At 43.0% G+C, this 26,648-nt stretch overlaps 2 protein-coding genes across 14 annotated transcripts in view; both read left to right on the top strand.

The window, feature by feature from the left end:
- Window positions 1-1,283, top strand: part of QRICH1 (glutamine rich 1) — a 40,787-nt gene extending 39,504 nt beyond the window's left edge. For all 12 annotated transcript variants that reach the window (XM_061618831.1, XM_061618834.1, XM_061618829.1 and 9 more), the window contains one exon: window positions 288-1,283. In XM_061618831.1, coding sequence (XP_061474815.1) covers window positions 288-480 — 193 coding nt within the window. In that variant the 3' untranslated portion in view covers window positions 481-1,283. The remainder of the gene's footprint in view (window positions 1-287) is intronic.
- A 4,200-nt stretch (window positions 1,284-5,483) lies between these two features.
- IMPDH2 (inosine monophosphate dehydrogenase 2) overlaps window positions 5,484-26,648 on the top strand; it is a 28,162-nt gene continuing 6,997 nt past the window's right edge. The window contains exons 1-10 of one of the 2 annotated variants that reach the window (XM_061618819.1): window positions 5,484-5,813; window positions 11,817-11,865; window positions 12,079-12,180; window positions 13,663-13,737; window positions 14,433-14,639; window positions 17,656-17,743; window positions 18,364-18,563; window positions 22,659-22,749; window positions 24,114-24,209; window positions 24,708-24,779. In XM_061618819.1, the coding sequence (XP_061474803.1) occupies window positions 5,716-5,813; window positions 11,817-11,865; window positions 12,079-12,180; window positions 13,663-13,737; window positions 14,433-14,639; window positions 17,656-17,743; window positions 18,364-18,563; window positions 22,659-22,749; window positions 24,114-24,209; window positions 24,708-24,779 (1,078 nt within the window). In that variant the 5' untranslated portion in view covers window positions 5,484-5,715. The remainder of the gene's footprint in view (window positions 5,814-11,816; window positions 11,866-12,078; window positions 12,181-13,662; window positions 13,738-14,432; window positions 14,640-17,655; window positions 17,744-18,363; window positions 18,564-22,658; window positions 22,750-24,113; window positions 24,210-24,707; window positions 24,780-26,648) is intronic. The other variant, XM_061618820.1, reaches the window with a different exon arrangement.

Raw genomic sequence — 26,648 nt, 5'->3', positions numbered from 1 at the left:
AAATTAGGGGAATGGACATACAGTTAGGCGAGACTGGTGTGCTGAGTGCTAAAACAGAACTCATGGAAAGCCCTGTCCATCTCTATCTAATTTTAGTCTTCAGTAAGCACAGCCAGCTTAAATTGTTGTAAATTGAAAGTTGAAACAATTGGGACAATTTTGTACCATATTACATGTGATAATGGAGGTGCTGAGAAAACATACCCATTGTTTACAAGTGTTGATAGTAGTTCCAAGTGTATACTATCAAAAGTTATTACTCAATGATTTTCTCTCTCTCTTCCCAGCCCCCAGAGTGTGAAAGGCCGGAACGATACATTCTATTTGACTCCTGAACCAGTGGTGGCTCCTAACAGCCCTATCTGGTATTCCATCCAGCCAATCAGTCGAGAGCAAATGGAGCAGATGCTTACCCGGATTCTGGTGATACGAGAAATTCAGGAAGCTATTGCTGTGGCAAATGTCAGCACCATGCACTAAGGCATCCCTCTCAACTCAGAAAGGGTGAGGGTAGGACAGGGTGGGAGGGGAGGCCACAAGGCCAGGATCAGTTGTACAGCCTTTTACATTAAAGGAGATGCCTAAGGTTTTTTTTTGTTTTGTTTTTTAAATTGGTGTAGTTATGAAGCCCTTTTAGGCTTCTTCTGTTTAAAAGAGACCCTCCCCATTGTGTATCTGACCCAGTTGCATCAGCCTTCTGGACGCATTAGGGGCTGCATTCTTTCTCTGGGAGCTTTGAGGTTCCGTAGATTGACTTTGGGGTTTTTTATGATGTGAAGAAAAAAAATGAAATCTAATTGAGGGACTTTGGCCTGGTTGGGCCACTTCTTTGGAGCTCATGCACTTGGAAAGAACAGAAAATGGTGCATATCGGCCTGACCTAGAGAGGCAGTTTGCAGTTTCCTTGTGCTTAGACACTGACATGTCCTGGAGGGGAGAGGAGAGTGACCTGCAATTATGATTTATAAGGAAGAAGAAAATCAATTTCTATTAAGACCTTAAAAGTGACATTTTAGATGTTAAGTACAACCTACCACACTTCTCTCTCTCTCTCTCTCTCTCTCTCTCTCTCTCTCTCTCTCTCTCTCTCTCTCTCTCTCTCTCTCTCTCTCTCTCTTTTTTTTTTTGGCCTGATGTTGAGGCCTTAAAACCTTGAGGCTCCTGTGCCTGATGGAATTCTTGTAACATACACTTGTGTATCATATAAAGATACCACCCAGTTTCTCTTATGTATTCTTACGCTAGTTGTTTATTAAGAATGACGAGCACGTCTTTTCAACATGCTTTTGAACAATGTGTCTTTATTTGGGGGGAGCAAATGAAGAGATGTTCACAAGAAATTAGTAACTGACCTGCAATTGTAAGAAGAGCCATGCTGGATCAGACCAAAGGCCCAGCATCCAACATCCTATTCCCCCAGTGGCCAACAAGATATACCTATGGGAAGTCTGCAAGTGGACATGAGCATATCAGCACCATCTCCACATATTCCCCCAGCAAATGGCATTCAGAGGCAAACTCCCTCTAACACTGAAGGCAGTAGTACACAACCATCATGTGACTAGTAGCTATGCATAGCCTTACCCAAGAATTTCTCAAACTTCTTTTAGAGCCATCCAAGCTGGTGGTCATCACTACATCTTTTGGGAACTAATTCCATAGTTTTACTATGTCCTGTGTGAAGAAGTACTTTCTTTTGTCTGTCCTGAATCTTCCAACATTGAGCTTCACTGGATGTCCCCAACTTCTAGAATCATGAGAGAGCGAAGGGAAAAAATCCTATCATGATCTTGTATACCTCTGTCGTGACACCTCTTATTCACATTTTCTCTAAACTAAAAAGCTCCAAATGTTGTAACTTTTCCTTCATCCCTTGATCATTTTAGTTGCCCTTTTCAGAACCTTTTCCAGCTCTACAATATGAGAACTGTACACACTATTCCAAGTGTGGTCACACCACATATTTGAATAATGCCATTACGATATTGGCAGTTTTATTTTCGGTTCGTTCCCTAATGATCCCGAGCATGGGATTTGCCTTTTTCACAACTGCTGTACACTCGGTCAACATTTTCATTCAGCTATCCATTACAAGCCTAAGGTCTCATTCCTGGTTGGTCACTATCAGTTCAGACCCTCATGAATGTTGGAGTGAAATTTTCTGGCTCAGTGTGCATCACTTTATATTTGTTTACGTTGATTACATTTGCCATTTTACTGCCCAGTTCTGTAGTCCATTCCTGTCCTATCCCTTTCTATCTGGATTTGGCGTTATGTATGACTAGTGCAAACAGACTTTAATCCTGGGTTAACAAAACTGCATTTAGGAGCATCTCCATTTCATTATCTCCATTGACAGCAGTTGCATGTAATGCTGAATTTAGGAAGAGTGGAGAAGCAGGGAGCATGTGATCCTGTGATTTACTCCCTAGTTGTATTTTACATCTGCACATAGTCACTGGAGATAGATTTGTCTGTACCTTTCAGTAATATGCTGATTTTTCAATTGAGCAGCTGCACCTATATGTATTTATCATGTTATCACCCGAATAAAATTTTCTGCTGGGGCTGGAGCCAGCAACTGTGACCAGGAATATTGGGCACAACCTAGATTTGTTCCTCCAAGTTAGTATTAAATCTTGCCAGTTGCCTGCTAACTCTCTTGGTATTTTGACAATTTACACTGGTACTATTTTCCTGGGTCAATATTGCTACTCCCCCTCCTTTTCTAGGAGAAGGTGATAAAGTGTGAGAGTCTGCTTGTGATTAAGGTCTCTGCAATTCTGTATCTGCTCCACATTTTCTGAATGAATGTGAGTAAGAAGGCTGCAGATGCAGATGGATTGCACCAGACAGCAGCTACAGTCTAGCTGTTAAAGGTGTCATAGCCACCTTTTCTTCTCATGCAAAACTTGGCATGAGCGAGAAGAATTTTCCAAATCCTGATAGAAGTGGCAGCCAGTACATGAAGGAAACATATTTCCTATTCAACCTGAAGAACAACTATGGGGCAGCCCTATTTGGAGGCAGAAGAGTCAGCTCTCGGGTTTGCTCTCTTACTTGGATGGAAAACAGACCTCCCCCACTTCTAAACAGATGCATTTTCCCAGGAAAATACCATTCTCATGGGGTTGTCTTCAGTCAAATTAGCTGCCTAGCATCCTTGTGCCTTTATATAAAAATACTTGCATTCTTTTTGTCACGTGCTGTTCCAATCGCAGCTCTAGTTCCTGAAAGTAAAAAAGGGAGCTAATTTCTAAGCGCTGCCCAAACTCATTCCTCCCCGAACTTTTTGTAACATAATTTATGAGGGTAATCTTGTGTATAATTAAATCCCATGATTTAATTAGTACATAAAACAGATTATTTAAATGCAAACAAATGAGAGTAGTTTTGGCAGATTTTGCAGCACAAATTTGTAGATTTGTACTACCGCTGCACATTCTCATCAACTGTTAAAATGATACTGAGGACCCATTTCATATTGTACACAGGTACATCCTGCTAGAAGAGTTGTAGGGGAAGGAGAGGATACCCACTTAGGCTGAAAAGTCATGAGCTTCATAGCTGTCACACAATGTGGTTGATGAAAGGAAACATGTACAGTAGGGCCCTGCTTTCTGGCGTTCCGCTTTTCAGCGTCCCGCTGATGCAGCAGCTTTCAGTTAGGGGAAATTCCCGTTTTAAAACCAATTTTGGGGTTTTTTGGCATTTTGCAGCATTTTTGTGCGATGCGACCCATTATAGTCAATGGGTTCCGTATTACTGCGGGGGCTGGTCCCTAACCCGCCGTATAAACGGGGCCCTACTGTATGCTACCCTGAGCTATTTGAGAAAACACATGAAAAAAATAATGAATTTTTTTGTTACTGCCTCAGTACGATTGATTGGCGCTGAGACCCTTTTCTGGACCAGAAGCATAAGGTGTGTTAGTACGTTGCAAGAACATGGGAGAGTGAATCCTGTGGCATTTTAAATACTTTAATTAAAGATTTACTGTGGTATATGCTTTTGTGGGCTGGAGCAGGACTTGTGAACTCTTAAGCTTGTGCCATCTACTTTTTCTAGAATGCTTAGGGGATCCAACTGGTGCCAAGTACAAAATAATTACATAGAGGATTGGACATGTGCTGACATACTTTGTTCCTTAATGCTGAGTTCATCTCAGCCCAGTAAGTTATATTCAATACCAGAACTGAGAACCAGTCTGGTGTAATGTTTAGAAGAGTGTTGGACTAGGGCTTTAGGAGCTCAGAGTTCATTCAGTTCCCTGCTCAGCCAAGAAGCTCATTGGGTGACCTTGAACCAGGCTATTCTCAGCCTAGCCTACCTCAAAGGGTTGTGAGGATAAAATGGGGAGAAAGTCATGTAGGCTACCTTGAGCTCCTTAAGTAAAGGTGAGATACAAATGTAAGTAAAAATCCGTTCATGGTTCCTCCTCCCCACCCCTTTCCAGTGTTCTTTTCAGCAGCCTAAAAACCCTTGGTGATACACTGCACAAAGGTTTGCCACTGACTTAGACCCTCATCTGTAGCCCATCAGAGGTGGTTCATAGGTAACTATTGGTCTCAGATGCTACAGGACTGCTAGGAGTTGCCTCCAGACTCCCGATTTGAAGGGAAGGCAGCTAGTTGCTGAGGTCAGGCACCCACCCTCTACTGCCCACATAAGCTCGCAGCCTGATGCAGTGTGTGTGCATGCCCTTTAAGTCCCTAATGGTTTTGGGATGGTCTTGCGTGGGGTTGGGGTGATTTTAAAAGGATTTCCCTACATACCTCAGAATTTCCCTCTTGAGGCACCCAGTCCGGGTTTATCCCTCTCGGATCTGCACACAGGACAACCCTTTTGCTAATAAGTTTTTTTTATACTAAATAAAATATCCTCATGAAGAAGAAGAGTGGGAGAACGAATGTCACCAGTTCTCTCAACTCATTTTATTGCGACTAAATGGAAAATTGACTGCCTTCAAGTCGATCCCCACTTAAGACGACCCTATGAATAGGGTTTTCATGGTAAGTGGTATTCAGAGGGGGTTTACCATCGCTTCCCTCTGAGGCTAGTCCTCCCCAGCTGGCGAAGGCCTGCTCAGCTTGCCACAGCTGTACAAGCCAGCCCCTTCCTTGTCTGCAACTGCCAGCTGGGGGGGCAATTGGGCTCCTTGGGACTATGCAGCTTGCCCACGGCTGCACAGGTGGCAGGGCATGTAACCCCTGAGCCACTCCCTGTGGGGGTGATCTTTAGCTGGCCCTTGACACCCAGGAGACACGAGCGGGGATTTGAACTCACAGACTCTGGACTCCCCGCCAGGGTCTCCTCCCCACTGTGTTATACCAGCCTCTGGGAACATTAAAAAGGGGAGGGAGAAGGGTGAAGCGCAGCGAGTTTTCTCTTAAACTTGTGAGCCCTCTCGGCTACCATAGAACGGGAGTAAGGGGGTCAGAGGCGTCGGGCTTGCCCACTAGCCCATAAAAGGGGGAAGCTCAAGGAGCGAGCTACGTCACGCAAGGAGGGCGGGTTTATCTCGCGCCAGGCGCTCTAGTCTCTTGCGGCGCCTACGCTTGATTCTTTCTCAGCGAGAGCGCGTGGACGGCGCGCGAGCTTAGCTCGGCAGGCGAGTGTGTGGTTGGTTGGGGAGGCGGCAGAAGAAAGGAAACCTCGCGCCCGCGCTCTTTCTGCTCTGTGGGGGTACCGGACGAGACGCACGCACGCAGAGCTATGGCCGATTATCTGATCAGCGGCGGCACCGGCTACGTGCCTGACGACGGACTCACGGCGCAGCAGATGCTCAACTGTGGAGATGGGCTCACCTACAAGTGAGGAGAAAACCTGGGCAGGCCGGGTGCAAGAAAGAGGGCGAGGTTGGGCGGGGGGACAGGCGGGTAGTTGGTGGTATCGATAGCGGTTGGAGCTCCCGTAAGAGGTGCCTGGCTGTGGGCGAAGGTGGAAGAACCGTTCCAAATGAGGCTTTTTGCAATAAAATAAAAAAGCGATGTGTTACTAACCTTGAGGTATCAGATAACTCTGTCTCGCTCTAGTGCCGTGTTCCTTCCAGGCAGGAATTCTTCCCAAGTCTCAAAACTATCCCCCCTCCACACGCACTTAAAAAAAATAACGCATGGAAGAAAACGGTGGGGCACTTGCCCCTTTGGACCTCGCAAGTGGGAGGGGGTTGCATCCGCAATGGCAAAAACAGTATGCTGCAAAGAGAAGAATAAGTACAATGGCTTTGGCGCAGGATGAAGGAAAGTGAGGTGAGGAGTGTGCTCAAATTAACACTCCACCCCAACGGCCTGTCTGGATCTTAAGAAAGGTTTCCAAGGCTCTCGGATATTTTCCCCCTTTTTGAGATGACGGGGTGATGCTTGTTCCACAGTGGGGCAAATACCCTCCTGCTTAAAATTGCCTTTGGAGAAGCAGTGACTTTCAGCCTACATCTTCAGCTACCTTTGTGAACCAGACAGACCCCTTGGCCCAAAGTACAGGAAACCCTCGTACTTGGAAGCACGTAAAAGTATAGAGCTCCAGAGGGCCTCATAAAGCAAATATCGTGCCTGAACGCATACACCTTGTTTTCCCCTTCTGGAGATCCGTAGAACCCTGTGGGGTAGACCTTTTCCCACAGTTTAGGACAGATCCCCTTTCTCAGTTTTGCATTGGGTGAGTGAAGCTGCTCCAAAAGATAATGGGGTGAAGTTTGCTGGTTGATGCAGGCAGAACCACTGTTGCCAAGTGTCCCTCCTCCTGTGCAAGTTGCCCCCTAAAAGCTTGTGGTTGAGAACACTTTTTGCTTAGTAAAAGTCTTCTCTTTCTCCTCCCCCCCTGCATTTCTGACATTTTACCTTTGACATAGTTCCACCAAATAATCACCCTCCTAGGAGTCTGTTAAATCCCACACCCAGCAGGACCTTTTGTGTCTTTGAGTTTTGTTCTAGCAAGCCTCCTAGTTGATCCCAACCACTGCTACATATATCAGACCTAGAGTATCATCTAACATTGTCTCTTATTACACTTTTACATGCAGAGCTCAGGCCAGTGTGTATTCCTGAGCCACCTGCTGGTCCATGTGACTTGTTTGAGCATGTTTAATCATAATTCTCTTTTAAGAAGAAAGCTGTGAGCAACAGAGAATGTACCCCTGATCCATCCTCTTAATAGCTTGTACTGGTGATTCATGCTGTGTCCTGTTAGAGCCATATGTCTTGAGTTCTGACTGAAAAGTCAACTAATAGTTTTTTCTCTCCTTTTTTCCCCTGGCCCCTCTTCCACCCCTTAGTCTCTTAACCTCCAGGTGAAGGTTCATGTGATCCCAGATGATCTTAGGGGTGTATAATGTGTGGTGGTACACATGCTTCATAGGGTCCTCCCTAACTAGATATGCGATATGAGCCATTTCAGAAACTGCTCTGGAAATAATCCTTGCATCAGACATATGTATCTCTTTTTTTTTTTAACCAGCAACAACCCCACTCCCCCTTTAGAGAACAGCAATCTATAAATAAATTATTTCTGTTTGAAAACAAACTTTGCAGTTGGGGAAACAGCTTCTTTTGAAAGGACACGAGTTGTTACCTTCTGCTTAATGACATATGTAATAAAGTACAAACTGGTGGGAGGTTTTTCAGATTTTGTTAATAATGAACATAAAACTTTCTCAATCCTTGACAGAATTGATTCCTGTCTTGGATTTTGATGTGGAGGATGAACTTCTGAATATTGCCATTTTTAATGTCAGGACAAATGGGTCAGTCTCTAAACAAAACAAAATAAATTGACATAAATCTGATACAAGCATGGCAACCTTCAGATAAAGCTTGCCTAGTTTCTAAGCAAAAATACGTGGGGGTAAATTAGGAAGGCAGATTTATTACCACTATGCTCAGGCTTTGGAGGAAGGTTGAGGTACACTGGATTGGATTGTTAATGCTGCTTCTGTTTTGTTTGCATGGGGTTTATATTGGCCAGTTTAATGTTATTGTTTAAACTTTTGTGTTAATTTTATGTATTTCCATCCTGGGACCTTCAGATGAAGGACAGACTGTAAATATGGGGTTGTATACAACACTGTGCAAGTGGCACAACAGAATTTCCATTTCTTCTCCTCTCCCTGTGCTGCCCCCGCCCTCAAATCTGCTCTGGAGGGTCCCACAACCTTCCAGAGCTGATTATGAAGGCACATAGGGGACTGGAGGGGCAAGAAGAGGAAGTTCTGTTATGTGCTTGCAGTGTTGGATGCAGCCCATGGTAAATAATTAACTAAGTTTGGTATTTAACACTTAGTTTGAAACTTAGGTAGAAAGTAGTGCTTGCAATACTACTTAGGAACATAGGAAGCTGCCTTTTACTGAGTCAGACTGTTGAACTATCTAGCCCAGCAATGCCAACTATGACCAGCAGTGGCTGTTGCTGGTTTCAGACAGGAGTCTTTCCTAGTCTTACCTGAAGATACCAGGGGTTGAACCTGGGGCTTTCTGTGTTGCAAGGCAAATTCTCTACCCCTAAGCTATAGGCCTACCCTCAAAGCTCCCTATGAAACTGCCTTATACTGAGTCAGACTATTGGTCCATCTAGCTCAGTATTGTCTACACTGACTGGCAGCAACTCTCCAGGGTTTCAGCCTAGGGTTTCTCCCAGCCCTTCCTGGAGATGCCACAGCTTGAATCGGGGACCTTCTGCATGCAAAGCAGATGCTCTGCCACTGAGCTGTGACCCTTCCCATTTCCTGAAAGGTAATTACTTCCTAAAAAGATAAAGTAGTGTAGGATAACACACACCTATACTTTTTTTTTCAATTAATTTTTATTCAAATTTTCAAAACCAAAACAATACAAAAAGAAAAAAACACAAATCAATAACTAATACAATAAAAAAAGAAAAATATATATAAAAATATTGACTTCCGATTTGTCATAGTTCAGCTATAAATCTATAATATATAACAAACCTATCTCTTAATAGATTATAAAATCACCTTCCTCCAGCGGTTATCTTAGTTGGTTTCAAATCTCATTAACATCATATCATTTTAATCTTCCACAAAAAGTCAAAGAGAAGTTTCCAATCCTTGAGATATATGTCAATCAATTTTTTTTTCTAAATAAACATGTCAAATAATCCAACTCATCAAGTCTACTAAGTCCAGTAATTTCAAATCGCTCTTCTGTCATTATCCTTATTGGGTCCATCTTCCATCTTCCATCTTTACGCACCCAAAAATCTTGCTGTCATAGTCATATAATAAAAGTCTGATAGGAATTTCCTCCATCACAGATATTTTCTTGCCATCAATTCCGAACGTATCACTGAAGTATTGTTGCAAAGCTGCATCTCTGTTCCTCTTTTCCACATGATACACTAGTACATCTCTTGAAGATTTTTCCATTGACACAAAACAGGGATTAATTCTGTTAACTTTCTCCATTTCAAGTTCCATCAAATCCTTCCAGTCCAGGAATTTTTTTGAACCGATAATATCTTTATCTCCAATCTCTTCAATTCCTTCAGGGACAGCGCTGAGTTCCAAACTGTAATATTTGTCTCCAGGATCCGTCACAGCCAGGAAATCCAAATCTTTTTTCATATCCATATTTAATCCAATCTCCATAATTTGAACCTTGCCTTTAATTTCTCTTTCATCCTTTTTTTGTTTTCCAGATCTATCTTTATTCTCCTTTCTCATAGAATCCTGAATTTCTTTCAGCTCCTGTCTCATTTCGTGAAATTCAATTCTCCACGCTTGTCTATTATTTCTCAGTTCTTGTTTTATTGAGTTAATCCCATTCATTATTTTCTGAAACATGTCAAAAGATAAAGTCCCTTCTTGTACATCCATGATCTTCTTAATTGTCATTCTTAAAGCCAAAGGAACAAAACTCCTTCAATTTTCAATGTCCCAAGCAAAGAGCAGTTTATTTCTTTATCCAGTTACAAAGGAGTTAATCTTTCCAACCAACTGGCATCACACGCTAGACAGCCCTTATCTCTTATATGCCCAGAAGTGCAAAAACAGCTTTAGTTCACAGCGTCCAAATAACTAGTAGCAGAGAGAATGAGCAGATTCGTCAAAAAAAAAAAGTAGATCCGGAAAAATAGTCCTAGACATATATTACACAAAAGTCCTATAAATCAAAAAGATTTTTCTTTTCTCTTCCAATCAGAAATCCCTCATCTGTGTAATCTTTAAAATGCTATTTTCCATGTCAGCTTTTTGCAATAAAAGAAAGATAGGCTATTTTTATTTTCTTCCCTCTTAGTTCCGTGAGTAAAAAAGGAAAGTCTTAACTCACCTAGGTTATCTTAATTGCTGTTACTTTGACAAATCTCTTTAGCTGTATAGATAAGAAAGTTATAAGCGTAGACAGGAGGATGCTTGCCTGTTAATCCGTTATTCTTTAAAGAAAAAAAAAGGGTCACTTATTCAACTGAGCTAGCATAGAAATCCTCGCTCCGTCTGAGCTGCTGGAAGACTGTCTTTCACAGACAATTCTGACGAATTCCAGACTCCAACAATCACAACAAAGCTGTGTGGGAAATCTCACGTTTCTTCCTTATCCGGAAGAAATTATCCCCAGTCAGAAAAGACCCTTCTGACTGAATTTAAAACTGAAAAAGTTTCATCCAAGACGGGAGCCCGTCTCAGAGCTGCACAGGCGGAGGGATCCTCCTGGGAAGTCCAACACACACCTATACTGATGCCTTTAACCTGTGTCTCAGGCCCATCAACATAGAACGTAATAATCATGTTTCAGCATCAGAACAAGAGTCCATCTCATCCAGCATTCTGTTTCCAACAGCAGTCATCCTCAAGCAAGGCTTGAAGTCAGCAGAGCTGTCCCTTTTAGTTGTTTCCAGCATCTGATGTAAGCAACATTTCCATATAGTGCCTCTGTATGTGGAAATTCCATTTAGCTTTCATGGCTAATAGCTGCTGGTAAAGGGATAGTCAGAGCTATGGAAAGGTCTTTGCAGGTCTCCTGGCAGGTGGCCAAGTTGGGGACAGGATTTTAGTTAAACATCAGCTAATTTTTCCTCTGCAGTATTTTGTTTGGGAATTTCACAACTTGCTTCCTTGGAGGCTTTCCGGGGTAAATAAAATAAAACTGGGCAGGTATGTGGTGGGGATGTTCAAATTTCTAAGAGTGGCCAGAGGTTCAAGCCTAAGTGGAAGACTTCCTCTGAGACTTGGGAACCCTTGTACACAGGAAACTACCATACATTGTTAGACCTTGTGTCTGTCTAGTTCAGTGGTGTTCACTCTTAGCAGCACTAGCTCTCTAGGGTCTCAATCAGATGTTTTGCCCAGTTCTGCCACCCAAGATTCTGATCATGGAGGATACCAAGGATTGAATCTGGTACCTTTTCATGAGCTACAAACACGCTTTTTAAAAAAAAAATATTGAGGCCTGGTTGGGAGAGTCAAAGTCAGTACAAACAGACGGGAATTGGTGCAATCAAACTACTGCACCCCAACAGACTTTTCGCCAGCCGAGAGATGTGTATTATGTACTATGACTAGAACTTCCAACATAGTTTTCTTCTTCAAAGCATAGCCAGTGAGGTAGGGGATGCAAAAGCAAGACGAGTTTAATGTCTTCCCTCTGTACCAAAGCCCTGATTCAAATCCCTTCACCTCCAAAGCTACTATTAGATGTAGAAGGGAAACCGTATGAGCACTAAAACTGTGACCATATGTTTCTCCCTACACCTTTAAAAGCTGCTTGGGAAAGATTTAAGTTGAGGAATTGCCGTAGGGGTAAAGGTTTCAACCTTCTCCCTCCCTGCACCATCTAAATCCTCCATTTTTCTTTCTTGTTATTCAGTGACTTCCTTATACTCCCTGGCTATATAGATTTTACTGCAGACCAGGTGGTGAGTATGATGCTAATGTTTGTATAATATATAAACTTCAGGAGATTCTTTTCTGTCTGTCTATTTTTACAGTACTAATTGAGCACTTTGCAACCTTCATTGTAACTTGTTTTGCACAGTTCATATGGTTACAAAGCGCATGAAACTCTTTGATGGCAGAAAGCTCAGAAATAAAGTAACATGCTGTTTCAGCCAAGCTGTCTTTATTTTAAGGATCTAACTTCTGCTCTGACCAAGAAGATAACCTTGAAGACTCCCTTGGTATCCTCCCCTATGGACACTGTAACAGAGGCCAGCATGGCCATTGCAGTGGCGGTAAGAACCTAGGGCAGAAGAGAGGGAGGGCTTCTCTTGTTTTATAGGGGGTGGAGGAAGGAAATGCAGTGTCTGCCATCACAGGAAAGCAGTGATGACACAGGCGATCTCTGGGGCCACTTAAGCTACAGTGCCCCACTCTGAGGAAGGAGTGCTGTGATAGGCTCAAAGAGGCCGGCTGGGGCATCGCTGGCTGTGTAGCTGCACCACTCCAGGGTGGACTAATGTGCATCACCACTGTCACAGCAGTAGGTAGCCTTAGCTGATTGTGATTGTGGGTGGCCACCATATGGTGGCAAGAGGCAGCCCCTGGGCCGGGGATTAGGGGTGCATTCCCCCACCTGTCCTGATCAGATGCTTCAGTCACTTCATAAGGTCAGCTGCTCCTAAAGACCCAGTTGTTCAGCATTGCTGTTCTTGAGCAACCTATGCTTTACCTTTATTCTCACCTTTACTGCATCACAATCATGCATTTGTCCATCTCTGAACTTCCTCTCTGGTCTTGGCTTGGCCATCTTTTAGAAAATATGAGCCCTCTATACAGGGACTATTTTATTTATAATAACTTCTCTCCTGGGTTTTTAGGGGAACCATTCTAAGGCAATCCAAAATTAAAGGCAAAAGTGCTAGAGAAAAAGGTGGCAACTGAATTCAAGATAGTAAATAAAATTAAGAACGAGATGGATTGATTCCGTAAAGGAAGCCACAGACCTAAACTTACAAGATCTGAACAGGGTGGTTCACGACAGATGCTATTGGGGGTCGCTGATTCATAGGGTCGCCACAAGTCTGATCGACTTGAAGGCATATAACAACAACAAAATCTTCTAGATGCAGCTATAAATTTATCCCCACTTCACCCCCACCCCTGATTTGTTCATGAACAGAACTGAATGACTCCTGTTGGGAAACTACCAGCTGTATTCTGAGCTTTGGCATTTTCTTAAAAGATATTTGACCACATTGTTGCCAGCTCACCTCATTTATGTCCAATGCAAAGCTTAGTGTGCTGTTGTTAATAAATGAATGTGAGCTGTAGCAGCAATAGCCCCTTACAATTCTGCTTTTGTTGTGTCATTTTTGCCATTTTTAAAATTGTGTCCTATCAGTTCTTAGCTGCATCTTTTTTTAATACAGAGCCTTCTCCGACTTAAAGACCACCACCACGACTATTCAGCCTGGGAGCCATTCCTACTAACCTTCTCTCTGTCCCATGGTTGATGGCAGCAAAGAATGGTTACAGTAGGGCCCCGCTTATACGGCGGGTTCCGTTCCGGACCCCTGCCGTAAAGCGGAACCCCATTGACTTTAATGGGCCGCGTTGCGTGAAAATGGCGCAAAACGTCGCAAAAGGGAAAAAAAACCTTTAAAATTGAAAAAGGAAAGGCGCCGCATCAGCAGAACGCCTTAAAGCAGAACGCCGTAAAGCGGGGCCCTACTGTATTTATCTTGCCACTTATGCTTCCTTCTATATATTCTCAGCTCACAGGTGGAATTGGATTCATTCATCATAATTGTACCCCAGAATTCCAGGCCAACGAAGTACGGAAAGTTAAGGTAAACCAACATTTCAACCAATGTTGTCTGCATATACAAATGTCATTGGGGCAAAGGATGTGATAATAAGTTTGGATATTGACCAGCAATGTTTTGGGGTGCTCAAGCCAGTGTAGACAAAACTTATTTGCCTACCTCCTTCCCACAGTTAAAAGGATTGGGAACAGACTGTATCGTTGCATGTCCTCTCCCCTCTTGTGCACAAGTCCCCCCATAGTTCTGATTATACTTAATAGTTTCATTTGCATCAAGATAAGCTATAGTTACTGCTAAACAGGGTTCACTTCTAACCAGAGTTTGAAGCATGTGCTGTTTATTCACTAAGAATTTGTTGGTCACCTCACCTCTAAAGATAGTTGCATTTTAGGTATGTTGAGAGTTCTGATTGGTATTTTAGCATTATCTAGAATACCTGTGGTGTCTCCAGTACATTCAGGTGCTTCTGGATGCTTTAGTCTGTCGTGGCTCCCTGTAATACTGATGGTGTGTGCTTAGCAGGATACCTGTCTTTTTCTAGATTTATTTCTGTACTTGCTGCTGTCTGGATGAGCCCTTAATCACTGCTGCAGTTATTGATGGCCATTGCCTGGGAGAGTCGTATTTGGCTGCACAGGCATCTGCTCCCCACTGCCTAGCTTTGTGTCACCATTCTGTTCATTGCTCAAAATTCTCCTTCTGGATGTGTGTTGCTCCAGAAATACGAACAAGGATTTATCACAGACCCAGTAGTGCTGAGCCCCAAAGATCGTGTCCGAGATGTTTTTGAAGCAAAAGCCCGTCATGGATTCTGCGGCATCCCTATAACAGACAATGGGAAGATGGGCAGCCGACTCATGGGGATTATCTCTTCCCGAGACATTGACTTCTTGAAAGAGGAAGAGCACGACTTGCCTCTCAGTGAGGTCAGTAGTAATTTTTATGTTCTGGAATAGGTAAGTTGGAGTAGAACTTGTGCTGGGACAGTTTGAGGACCTCTAGCAGTTTTTGCACTGGCTAAAGGAATTGCTATTAATGTCTTGGGGTGCTCTTGCTTAGCATTGGTTTTTGCAAGTTAACTTTTTCCTTTTCACTTGGCTGATTTTTCTTCTTCATTGCATAATGGAAGCCTTCTGGCCTTGGCATTAATGTAACCACTGTAGCTGGGCATCACATTTCAGCACTGCAACATTCTGCAATGCTTAGAACTAGCCTGTTCTCCTGTGCTATCTTTAGGCTGTGCTGATGAAACCTGGTGTTATGCACGCTTCCCAAGAGTGGTCTTAAATCATCTCTGATTACCCTCAAATGGGAGTCGTGTGTGACACCTTGCAAGAGAGCCCTGATAAGATGTGAAGTCCATAGGGAGGGAGAGATACTGAGAAAGGCTGGAATCTCTGTTTTCTTTTGTTCTTATCTAAGTTCACCGCAGAAGAGACACCCTAAGGCTGTGCTTCTCTGTTTTCTTATTCTGGAACAGTCACCTGCGGAGGTTGATGGGACTCTTCTAGAAGTAGTTTGAGGACTGAACTTGCCATGGGATCCTGAATATAATTAAGCCAAGACAATAATCCTTGAACCATCCCCAAAAATAAATACATATAAAGTAAAGTCAGACATCTCAACCACTCATCTTTTAAAAGTAGGTTGTAAACCTACATCTGGGCTGTACCATTTTCAGACTACACATGGAGGCTTGTGTGATTTACTGTAATTCATTTAACTGCACTTTCATAGAAAATATAACAAGGTGGTATACAACATAAAAATATAATGCTATAATAACATCTATCACTAGAAGCCAAAATGATGAAAGTGAGGTTATCATACTTTGGATACATCATGAGACGACATGATTCACTGTTGTTATGTGCCTTCAAGTCGACTTATGGCGACCCTATCAATCAGCGACCTCCAAGAGCATCTGTCATGAACCACCCTGTTCAGATCTTGTAAGTTCAGTCTGTGGCTTACTTTATGGAATCAATCCATCTCTTGTTCGGTCTTTCTTTTTCTACTCCCTTCTGTTTTTCCCGGCATTATTGTCTTTTCTAGTGAATCATGTCTTCTCATTATGTGACCAAAGTATGATAACCTCCGTTTCATCATTTTAGCTTCTAGTGACAGTTCTGGTTTAATATGTTCTAACACCCAATTATTTGTCTTTTTTGCAGTCCGTGGTATGCGCAAAGCTCTCCTCCAGAACCACATTTCAAATGAGTTGATTTTTCTCTTATCTGCCTTTTTCACTGTCCAACTTTCACATCCATACATAGAAATCGGGAATACCATGGTCTGAATGATCCTGACTTTAGTGTTCAGTGATACATCTTTGCATTTCAGGACCTTTCCTAGTTCTTTCCTAGCTGTTCTCCCCAGTCCTAGCGTTCTTCTGATTTCTTGACTGTTGTCTCCATTTTGGTTAATGACTGTGCCAAGGTATTGATAATCCTTGACAAGTTCAATGTCCTCATTGTCAACTGTAAAGTTACATAAATCTTCTGTTATTACTTTAGTCTTTTTGACATTCAGCTGTAGTCCTGCTTTTGTGCTTTCCTCTTTAACTTTCATCTCAAATCGTTACTGGTTTCTGCTAGTAGTATGGTATCGTCGGCATATCTTAAATTATGGATATTTCTCCCTCCAATTTTCACACCTCCTTTATCTTGGTCCAATCCTGCTTTCCGTGTGATACATTCTCCATATAGATTAAATAAATAGGGTGATAAAATACACCCCTGTCTCACACCCTTTCCAATTGGGAACCAGTAGGTTTCTCCATATTCTGTCCTTACAGTAGCCTCTTGTGCAGAGTATAGGTTGCGCATCAGGACAATCAGATGCTGTGGCATCCCTATTTCTCTCAAAGCATTCCATAGTTTTTCATGATCTACACAGTCAAAGACTTTGCTGTAATCTATAAAGCACAGGGTGATTTTCTTCTGAAATTCCTTTGTCTGTTCCATTATTCAACGTATGTTTGTGATATGATCTCTTGTACCTCTTCCCTTTCTAAATCCAGCTTGGACATCTGGCACTTCTTGCTCCATATATGGTAAATGTTGTAGAATCTTGAGCATTATTTTACTTGCATGGGATATTAAGGCAATAGTTCGATAATTACTGCATTCCCTGGGATCCCCTTTCTTTGGAATTGGGATGTATATTGAATGCTTCCAGTCTGTGGGGCATTGTTTAATTTTCCATCTGGACAGATTCAGCCTCAGTAGCTTGTACCAACTCTATTGGTATGCCATCTGTTCCTGGTGATTTGTTTCTTCCAAGTATTAAGACAATAATGCTAGGAAAAACAGAAGGGAGTAGAAAAAGAGGAAGACCAAACGAGATGGGTTGATTCCATAAAGTAAGCCACAGCCCTGAACTTACAAGATCTGAACAGGGTGGTTCACAACAGATGCTATTGGAGGTTGCTGATTCATAGGGCCGCCATAAGTCGTGATTGACTTGAAGGCACATAACAACAACAAATAATAACATCAGTAAAAATATCAATAACATATTGATAAAAACTGGTTAGTAAAAAAATTTTTTTTTATTTGCTGCTACTGACTTTATGTTGCTTTTTGATCACTGATTGATACTGTATTTTAAGGGTTTGTTGCCAGCTGCCTAGAGATCACTGTTATTGGATGGCATACAAATTCTGTAAATAATAATAAATAAGATTGCTGACTTTTGGACTATGATGGTGTCAAATACCACTGCCCTCCTCCCATAGCAATTTGTACAGTTTGATCAAGTCACCTTCAACTCTTCCATAATACTAAGTAAAATAAAATGGTGGTGATGTTGAGACTCTTGCAGCTACCTTCACTGTTGGAGACCCCAGTCTGACATTTGGTCATCTGTTACTGAGAACTGCTTAACTTGGCCCAAGTACAATGGATCTCCTTTTTGCTTTGTTCTTTGATTTTTTCCTAGATCATGACCAAGCGGGAAGACCTTGTTGTAGCACCCGCAGGAGTTACATTAAAAGAAGCCAATGAAATCTTGCAGAGGAGTAAAAAAGGTCAGTAAGTATAGCTGTGTGGCATTCTGTATGTACCACACTAAGGCAGTGCAGATATGGCTCATCCCATGTTTTAATGTCATAGCTTGATGTGGCCATAGTGATGGCACACTACTTTCCACTCCTAGGACATGAATTTGAGTAAAAGTTAACAATGTCAACATGATCCAAAAGTGTCTCCAGGTTTGTTGAGCTAAGCTTTTTCGTTTAAAGTGGGAAAGACCACAAGTTTAAAAAATCCCATTCCCTCTTGAGGGGAGAAATCTAAATGTCAGCATAGTTAGTTGTACCAAGCTTGAGCATCTGGGCTCAAACCCTTATGCAGCCATGGACTTGTTCAGAAGCCCTTCCAAAGTCATGATCTTTCTCAGCCTGCTTTCATACAGCATGTAATATTTTCCCTTTTCTTTCTCTGTATTTTGGTCTATTTGAATTTTTTGTGAATAACTTTGCCTGGTGATGTGGACCGATGACTGCGTTGCTGAACTCAGTTTGCAATTGTTGATTGATGTTCATATGTATTTCTGCTGAAAATGTCCAAGTTATAGCAAAAACATATGTAAAGCCTTGGATTAGAACAAAAACAGAGATAAACGTTTGGCATTCCTGTTTCTTTCAAGGGAAATTGCCAATCGTTAATGAAAATGGGGAGTTGGTGGCCATAATTGCTCGCACAGATCTGAAGAAGAACCGGGACTACCCACTCGCATCCAAAGATACCAAGAAGCAGCTGCTCTGTGGAGCTGCCATTGGGACCCACGAAGATGACAAATACCGCCTTGACTTGCTGGTGCAGGCTGGTGTGGATGTTGTTGTGCTGGTGAGTGCTCGCGATGATGCAAGTGTCATAGAGTCCGGGTGGTAATGGTGGTGGTGGCAATACCTAGTGAGCTGAACGTGGACTTTGCAGCGTTTGATACTGTTGATCATGGTACTTCTGAGCTGACTTAGTGAGATGGGTATCGCAGGCACTGTTTTACAGTGGTTCCGATCCTACCTCCAGAGCCTTTTTCAGATAACAGCGTTGGGTCTTTCAGCCCCTGACAGTTGTGCTGTGTGGTGCTGCAGGGTACCATCTTGTCCCCAGTGCTGTTTAACATCTATATGAAGCACTTGGGAGTGGTCATCAGGAGCCCTGCCTCAATCCACAAAGGGGGTGCGTGGTTGCAGAGCGGAAGTAAGACAATCGACTGTGAGGCGGCTGGCGCTCCGCAGTTGGTGTGTCTTTTTCTGGCCAGCCTAGCCCGGCTACTTGGGCGCCTTTCCCTCCCTTCTCCCCAACTGGGTCCTCTTCTTTCCTTTCTTCCTCCTCCTCCACCCCGCTTCCAGCCCTGCTTGCCTGCCATGTCGGCCCGGGGGCGGGTTCAGCAACCTGCTGTGCAAGTTTAAGTTGGTTTTCCTTGGAGAGCAGAGCGGTGAGCACAGGGCTGGGGCTGGGGCGGGCTGCAGGTGAGGGCATGAAGAGTGGGAGGTCTTTGGAGCAATAGGCAGGATTACGTCCGGGGTGGTGGTAGTGTTATGCTCTCAAATGTATATGGTGCCTCACAGAATTAGATAAGCAAAATCAGATATGATACCTCCCCCCCAAGGCAACACCTGTGTAAAATCTCATGCCCACAAATAGGCTTTGTGGGTAGCTGATGAGGCTCTGTGTGTGCGTGTGCGATGTCATGCTAGGGAATTTTGTGAGAAATCCTTAAAACAAGTTCAAACTAAAGGCGCTGTAACTGCACATTTGTTAGGTGTGCTAAACGCTTCTCTTCCCCAGTCCAAGACATAACGCTGCTGCACCACCACTTACTAGCCGCCCTCCTCCTGAACTAGATGGTTTGGGCTGAACAGGAAGGTGTGCACTACAAGCCCTCTTTAATAGGAGTGATTCAGCTTGCATGCATAGTGGCTGCACAACTTAAAACTACTCAACATGCATTCTATAATCTGGTAATTTTCTGCCAGGCAACCACTACACATGCAATCTAGATCACTCCCATTCTAGAGTGCCTGCATTGCACACCTTCCCGCCAAATAACGGCATGCAGGAGGAAGCCAGCCCAGATTGAAAACCTGCAGTAAAGGGACAAGGGAGTGGAGGCAGGAGAGGCTTTTACTGAGGTTTACCTCCTCTCTGATGGAGGGGGAGCAGCATTAGGCTGAAAAAGTCAGAAGGGATGTTTTCTTCTTCCCTCCTGGCATGGTAGCTTCTTGAAAAGTAAGAGGAATCCTTTTTCTTGGGGGGGAGAAGAAGAAGTCAATGCACTTGTTGCATTGAAATCAAAATATCGAAACAAATTAGACGTGGAACCAGATTTAAGGTTGAAACGTACATCTCTTCAACCAGACGTCCAATCTCTGACAGCTGCAAAACAGCACCAGCCTTCTTATTAACTCAGTTATGCCATGGATGTACGAGCCTGATTTTAAGAACTTGTCAACAGTTAATAATTTGGTCATCTGGACACTCTTGGGCTGCATTCATTGTACATTTATTCCACTATTATTTCTCTTGAAACAGTCATGGCTTCCCCCAAAGTATGCTGGGAAGTGTAGTTAAGGGTGCTGAGAGTTGTTACAAGACCCTTGTTCCCCCCACAGATCTACAGTTCCCAGAGTTTCCTGGGAAGAGTGTTGGAACGTTAACCACTCATAGAACTCTCTGAGGAGAACAGGAACCTCCTAACAACTCTCAGCACCCTTCACAAATTACACTTCCCGGGCTTCTTTGGGGGAAGCCATTAGTATTTAAAGTGGAATAATAGCAGAATAAATGCATGGTATGAATATGGCCTGGTTTCACTCTTCTTCACATTGTGGATTCCAGAAGTAATTATCTGAGCAGATTCACTTGGGGAGGGACCTGTTCTGGAGTCCCTGTGCGCGCGCGCATGTTCACACACGCATGGGGGTGGGAGTCCCTGGGTGTGGGTGGTGGGTGTGGATGTGTGTGTTTTGGGAGCTCTGGGGGTGTGTGTGCATGTTTTTTGGGGGGTGTACACATATGCGTATGGGGTTGGCACGTGAAGCTCCTAGTTACCTAGTAAGTTGACTATCCTTCAAAATTTGCTAGAAGTTGTTTATATTATGTAAGCTGCCCTGGAACTTCCTGGTGAAGAGCAGATAATAAATATCATCATCATATTTGTTGTTGAGATGAATTAAAAAATGACTTTACTTAACACTTCACTATGTATTTTTTTCAATTAACAGAGACTATAATTACAACAATTAGCATGTGGGGGTCATGAAATGTTTACGAAGGGGGTCCCGTGCTCATAAAGGTTGGGAACCACTGGCCTACATGTCACCCCACTGCTGAAAGAATTGTACTGGTTGGCCCATATGCTACCAGGCCAAGTTCAAGTCCTGGTTTTGGCATACAAAGCCCTATACAGCTTGGGACCAGGATACCTGAAACATCACCTTACCCCTTAAATACCCAGTCAATCACTGCGCTCTGCAGGTGAGGGCCACTTGCAGATACAGTAGGGCCCCGCTTTACGGCGTTCCGCTTTAAGGCGTTCCGCTGATGCGGCGCCTTTCATTTTCAATTTTGAAGGGTTTTTCCCCCCTTTTGCAACGTTTTACGCCATTTTCGTGTCATTTTTGTGTGACGCGGCCCATTAAAGTCAATGGGGTTCCGCTTTATGGCGTTTTCCGCTTTACGGCGGAGGTCCGGAACAGAACCCACCGTATAAGCGGGGCCCTACTGTACCATTTTATCAGGAGGTCCTTTCCGCACAACATAGGAATCGGACCTTTAGTGTTGTGGCACCTACCCTTTGGAATTCCCTCCCCTTAAATATTAAATAAACAAGCCTTTTAAGTAGAGACTATTGCAGTCTGCATGTTGAAATTGCTTTTAAAGCCTTTTTTAAAGATGTTTTGTTATGTTTTTACAGATGTTTTATTTTAATATATTTTAAAGTCTGTTTTGAAGATGTTTTAGAGTGTTTTTGGTTAGGGTTAGGGTTGTTGGCTGCCCTGGGCTCCTTCTGGGAGGAAAGGCAGGATATAAATTTAATAAATAAATAAATAAAACATGCACTGCTTAGCTGTTATGAGTGATTATTAACTGTTGAATAGAGTTGATATTTATTGGCTTTTTAATGATTTTGTATGCTGCAATTGTGTGATTTCATATATTACTTTAAAAGCATTTTTATCTTTTCAAAGCAAGGTGAGGTAGAGGGAATAGCATTAAATCAGATTAGCACATGCCTAGGTGTTGAGGTGGAAGTACTAAGTGCAGGTCTGGCCCAAGACTTCTTGCAGTCTGAGATGAAGAACAACATGGTGCCCCTTCCTATCCATGTACGGAAGCCGACTAGACTGGCAGTTGTATCTCATTTCAACATTGGTGACAGGGCAGCAGCCTCTTCTGAATCTGAGCGCAGCAGTCTGGCTTAGTAGAGGGAGAGGGCAAGCTCCATGGCACACAGCTGTCCTCCAGTATCTTGCTTGCCACAACCTGCTCCCACAGCATCATCTGCTTGAGGAGGCTGCCTTGGTCTAATGATGAAGCCAGGCCTGTCTGTGTGTTTGTTTTATTTATTTATTTATTTAGTATCCTGCCCTTCCTCCCAGCAGGAGCCCAGGGAGGCAAACAAGGCACTAAAAACACTTTAAAACATCATAAAAACAAATCTTAAAATACATTAAGACAAAACAGCATTAAAAACATTTTAAAAACTTTTTAAAAAGGGTTAAAACATTATTAAAAAACATATTAAGCAATTCTGACACAGACACAGACTGGGATAGCTCTCAACTTAAAAGGCTTGTTGTATGCTCAGGGACCTTGTCTTGAAATCTTGATAGCTGTCACTGTCTCTTTAGAATTAGTAAATTGAAATAAATATCTTTATTTTAATGAAGAGCAAATGTCTAGACCTCATTGTTGTTGTTTTTGAATTCCTAGGATTCTTCTCAGGGAAATTCCATTTTCCAAATCAGCATGATCAGATATATCAAGGAGAAATACTCTGAGCTGCAGGTCATTGGAGGAAACGGTAACATTTGTTGCTGATACAATTATTAAAATGTGGTTGTGTTCCTCAGGTTGTAGAACAGTCTTGTAAATAAGACTACAGAAGTTACTAGCCTGCCAAAAAAATATTACTTTCTGGGGGTTGGCAGAGAAGGGTTGGAGAGCTTTGTCTGTGCTGGGAATGGAGGAAGGGACTTTCTGTCTCTGGCAGCCTGCTTGGTTTCCCTATTGGGCACAGAGGAGAGAGAGAGTACTCTGTCCCTCCTCTGCCAGCCTAGTCACTCACCTGCATAGAATTTCTGTGCACTCACCTGAGTGCAGTTCTCTCTCTCCTGTGAGTACCAGGCAAGTGCTTAAATACAAGACTGTTGTAGAAGTTGACAATTTCTTTTTGGTGAGCATTTTGTTGTGCTGTGAGACTGAGTTTGCAAATGTGCATTAGGTGGTGAAGGCATCACAGACCTTTGTATCACCATGAGCCTAACAATCAAATGTGGGCTACCAAGGACTTTGTTCAGTGGTGAGCTCCTGTGATGCTCAAAGTCTTATTAGATATTTAGATACTGCTTCGTGCACTAACATCTTCAGCTGAAGGCCCAGAGGAGGAAACCCTTTGGTGGAACCTTGAGTTCTGTCATTGCAACCAAACATATAGTGTAGAATTGGCCCTTGGAGGCCCTGGGTTCAAAAACCAGCTCAGCCACAAACTTGCTGGGTTGCCTTTAATAAGTTAACAGTCCCCCATTTCCATTTCCACATTTGTTAAATGGAAATGAAGGGATGTGCAACCTGTGACCCTCTGCCTAATTTCATGTGGGTGGAAGGAGAGAGAATACAGAGGAAACGGGGATGGCAATGATAGAGAGAAAAGGGGGTGCCCCATTCACCTTTGGCTCTGCCACCCACACCATTGGCATGTGGCCCCTCTGCGACTCTTGACAGAAGAAAAGATTCCCTGCCCTTGTCTAAAGTAAAGCTTGCAACCACTGACGGCTCCAAATAACGACTCCAAATAACAAAAAATGGGAGTCAGCATTTTCACACCAGACAACCTTATGGTGTAACAGAGGTCAAACATCTGACATGTCCCAACAATTTATCCTCCTCCTTTGTTTCCCTGTCCCATTTATTGTCACTTTCACATTGGTGAATTGACCAAGGTTTTCCAGCAGCAACTGGAATTTGAGCTTATGTTTCCAGCTGAGATTCTGGTGGCCGCTTTTGCTATAAAAAAACAGGACTTGTACAAAGTTCTTCCCATCCTTTTGAAAGGAAAAAGTTCATGTTGAAAGCTCAGGGTGGTGCAGTAGCTTTTAAGTGACTGGAGGTCAATTTCCTATCTCTTCCACACTCCCCTATTTTAAAATATTTTCCGTCTTTTCCTAGTGGTGACGGCAGCTCAGGCAAAGAACTTGATCGACGCTGGGGCTGATGCCCTGAGAGTTGGCATGGGCAGTGGCTCCATTTGCATCACGCAAGAAGGTAAAGGAAAACCATTGCTGATCAGCAACCCATTCTCTTTCCCAGTGTCTTGTTTAGAGAACCTCATCTTAACCCTGCAGAGGTACTAGTCCAGAATGTGTATGGTGTCTGGAGAGAGAGGAATCGCATCCTGCCCATTGTGTCATTTTGATACTGAGGTGGATTTTTGCCCTTTTGCCATGCCAATAGTACAGTGATTGAGAAGCTGCTGCCCCTATGAGCAACCAGGACAGAGGAATTGCAACTCTGAGCATGAAGCAGGTTAATTGTGTATAGTGGAACAAAGAGGAGAGAGAGAGATGTTGGGTTGCCAGGCCAGGTAGGGCCATTTTGTACTTGGAGAGGTTCATCAGGTTTGTTCCCTTTTGCAGTGAATGGAGTGCAGCCTGGCTGCACGATGCCAAGTTGCATGCTGGCATTGCGTCATTGCTCAGAGTGCCCTCTGGTTCTTGCTGCTCTCCTCTTATCTCTAAACTGTATGTTTTTTGTCTTGTTTAGCTGCTCCAAAGATCCCTCCAGACCTAAAGTCCCACAGCCCCAAATGCCCTTCCACAGTCACTGGCACCTATAGTAAGTCATTGCCCCCCTTCCCCACCCCTTAATTTTGTGTCTTGGAGCAAGGCTCTGATTGGCTGCCCATTGCCCCTCTCCTGCCCCCCTGCTTGTTTTCAGAATAATCTAGTTGTAGATGCACTTGGGGTTTTGTGGCTTTGGATACTGTTATGAAAGCTGATAAATTTCTTGATTCGGAGTCTTTCCTAAAGCAGGGTTCTAAAGTTGTCCTTTTTGGTACTAATTGGAGTTCTTTCTCTCTTCTTAAATCCAGAACTGGTATTTAAAAAGATTACCTTGCCCACTTCCTTTCTCTTTGTGGGTTAAGGTTCCATATTTAACTATATGTGAGACAGCAACTGTAAATTCCAGAAGCTAAATTAGCTAATTCCATCCTGATATGAAATACAAAATAGGTAAATTGTCTTTTGCAGATGTCTAATTAGATTGACTTGTGTTGGTGAAAATGTGCAATTTTGCAGTGACTAGGAACTGTCATTACTGGGCACATTAGCAGGTTTTGTTTGTTTTTTATCATGCAGCCCCCAGTTCCATGCCTGATCCTGCCTGGGTATTTTCCTTTATAAAGCCGCAAGGGTGGTATCTTGCACCAGCCATAGGGGTTTTGCTGTACTGCTAACGGATGGGAAGCCTATTTAATGCTTAATTTAAATCTACTTTTATGTAAACTTAAGGCTTTGTCATGAGTAAATTAGGTAGTCCCTTTTAGGCGACTGCTTAAATATTTGAAAACCATGGTCTCTGTTATGTTCCCCATTGCTAAACCGTGGTTGTTTCCTACTTAGGGGCTTGTCCACACAGCTGTAAAATATCCCCACAGTTACTCATATGGAAATCCTGCTCTGCTCTGCCACTGTTCCACATAGGTGAATGGGATCCTCCTCTTTGAGCACGGGGATTCTCCATGGCTAGAGGTAATAGCCTCTTCCCTGGAACATTTGCTGCCCCTGTTTGCATACAATGCAGGTAGAGGTTTGCTAGACATTCCTTAGGGTAGATGTACACATTTTCCCTTGTGATTGGCTGTCTTAAGAGAACTAGACCAGTCTCCTGTTTTGTTCCAAATAGGACTAGCTAATTCTCTTATACAGAGCCATATCAGTTACAAATTCAAAGTTCATTTTAAAGAAAAATTAGTAATTTCAGGTGGTGGCTTGATCTGGAATTTTTTTTTTTTATTACTACATGTATACCCCACTTTTCCTCCAAAGAGCTCAAGGTAGCATACATAGTTCTCCCCTTCTTCGTGTTATCCTCACAACAACCCTGTGATGTAGGTTAGGCTGAGAGTCAGTGACTGGCCCAAGGTCATCAAGTGGGAGTAATGGCTGAGTGGGATTTGAACCCAGGTCTCGTAGGTCCAAGTCCTCAGCCCAAGAACTCAGATCTCTATTCACTTGGGTCAGGATTCAAAGAGAACCCAAAAACAGCAAGCACAGCTTCAGTTCCTTCCCAGGTGCTACATGTCCTTTCTTTGGATCCCAGCAACGTTTGTCAACATGATTATGGATTTTATATCCCTGGTATGTCTTTTAGAAGTTTTTTACAGAGTTGTAATCAGGGCATTGGGCAGGTTTGCCTACTCTGTATTCTCATTCTCTAAGGTCAAAGTGGCAACATATTTCTGACATGTGCATGGTATAATATTAACCAGGTTAGAACAAGCTTGACCCCAAATAGGAGACTATGACAGAATTAACAACAGAGACTTGTGGGACCTTAAAAGGCTAACAAATTTTTATCATGTTTAAACTTTGGGGGAATAGACTGCACTTCATCAATTGCATGAAGTGTAAAGCTGGCAAATATATACATACACATGGGGAATGGAGAGGAGCGAGGTCAGAGGGAAATGAAATGTCTAAT

This window comes from Rhineura floridana, chromosome 3, assembly GCF_030035675.1.
Source record: "Rhineura floridana isolate rRhiFlo1 chromosome 3, rRhiFlo1.hap2, whole genome shotgun sequence".
NCBI lineage: Eukaryota > Metazoa > Chordata > Lepidosauria > Squamata > Rhineuridae > Rhineura > Rhineura floridana.
Note: the sequence above shows the minus strand (reverse complement) of the source record. Positions and strands in the feature narration are given on the sequence as shown.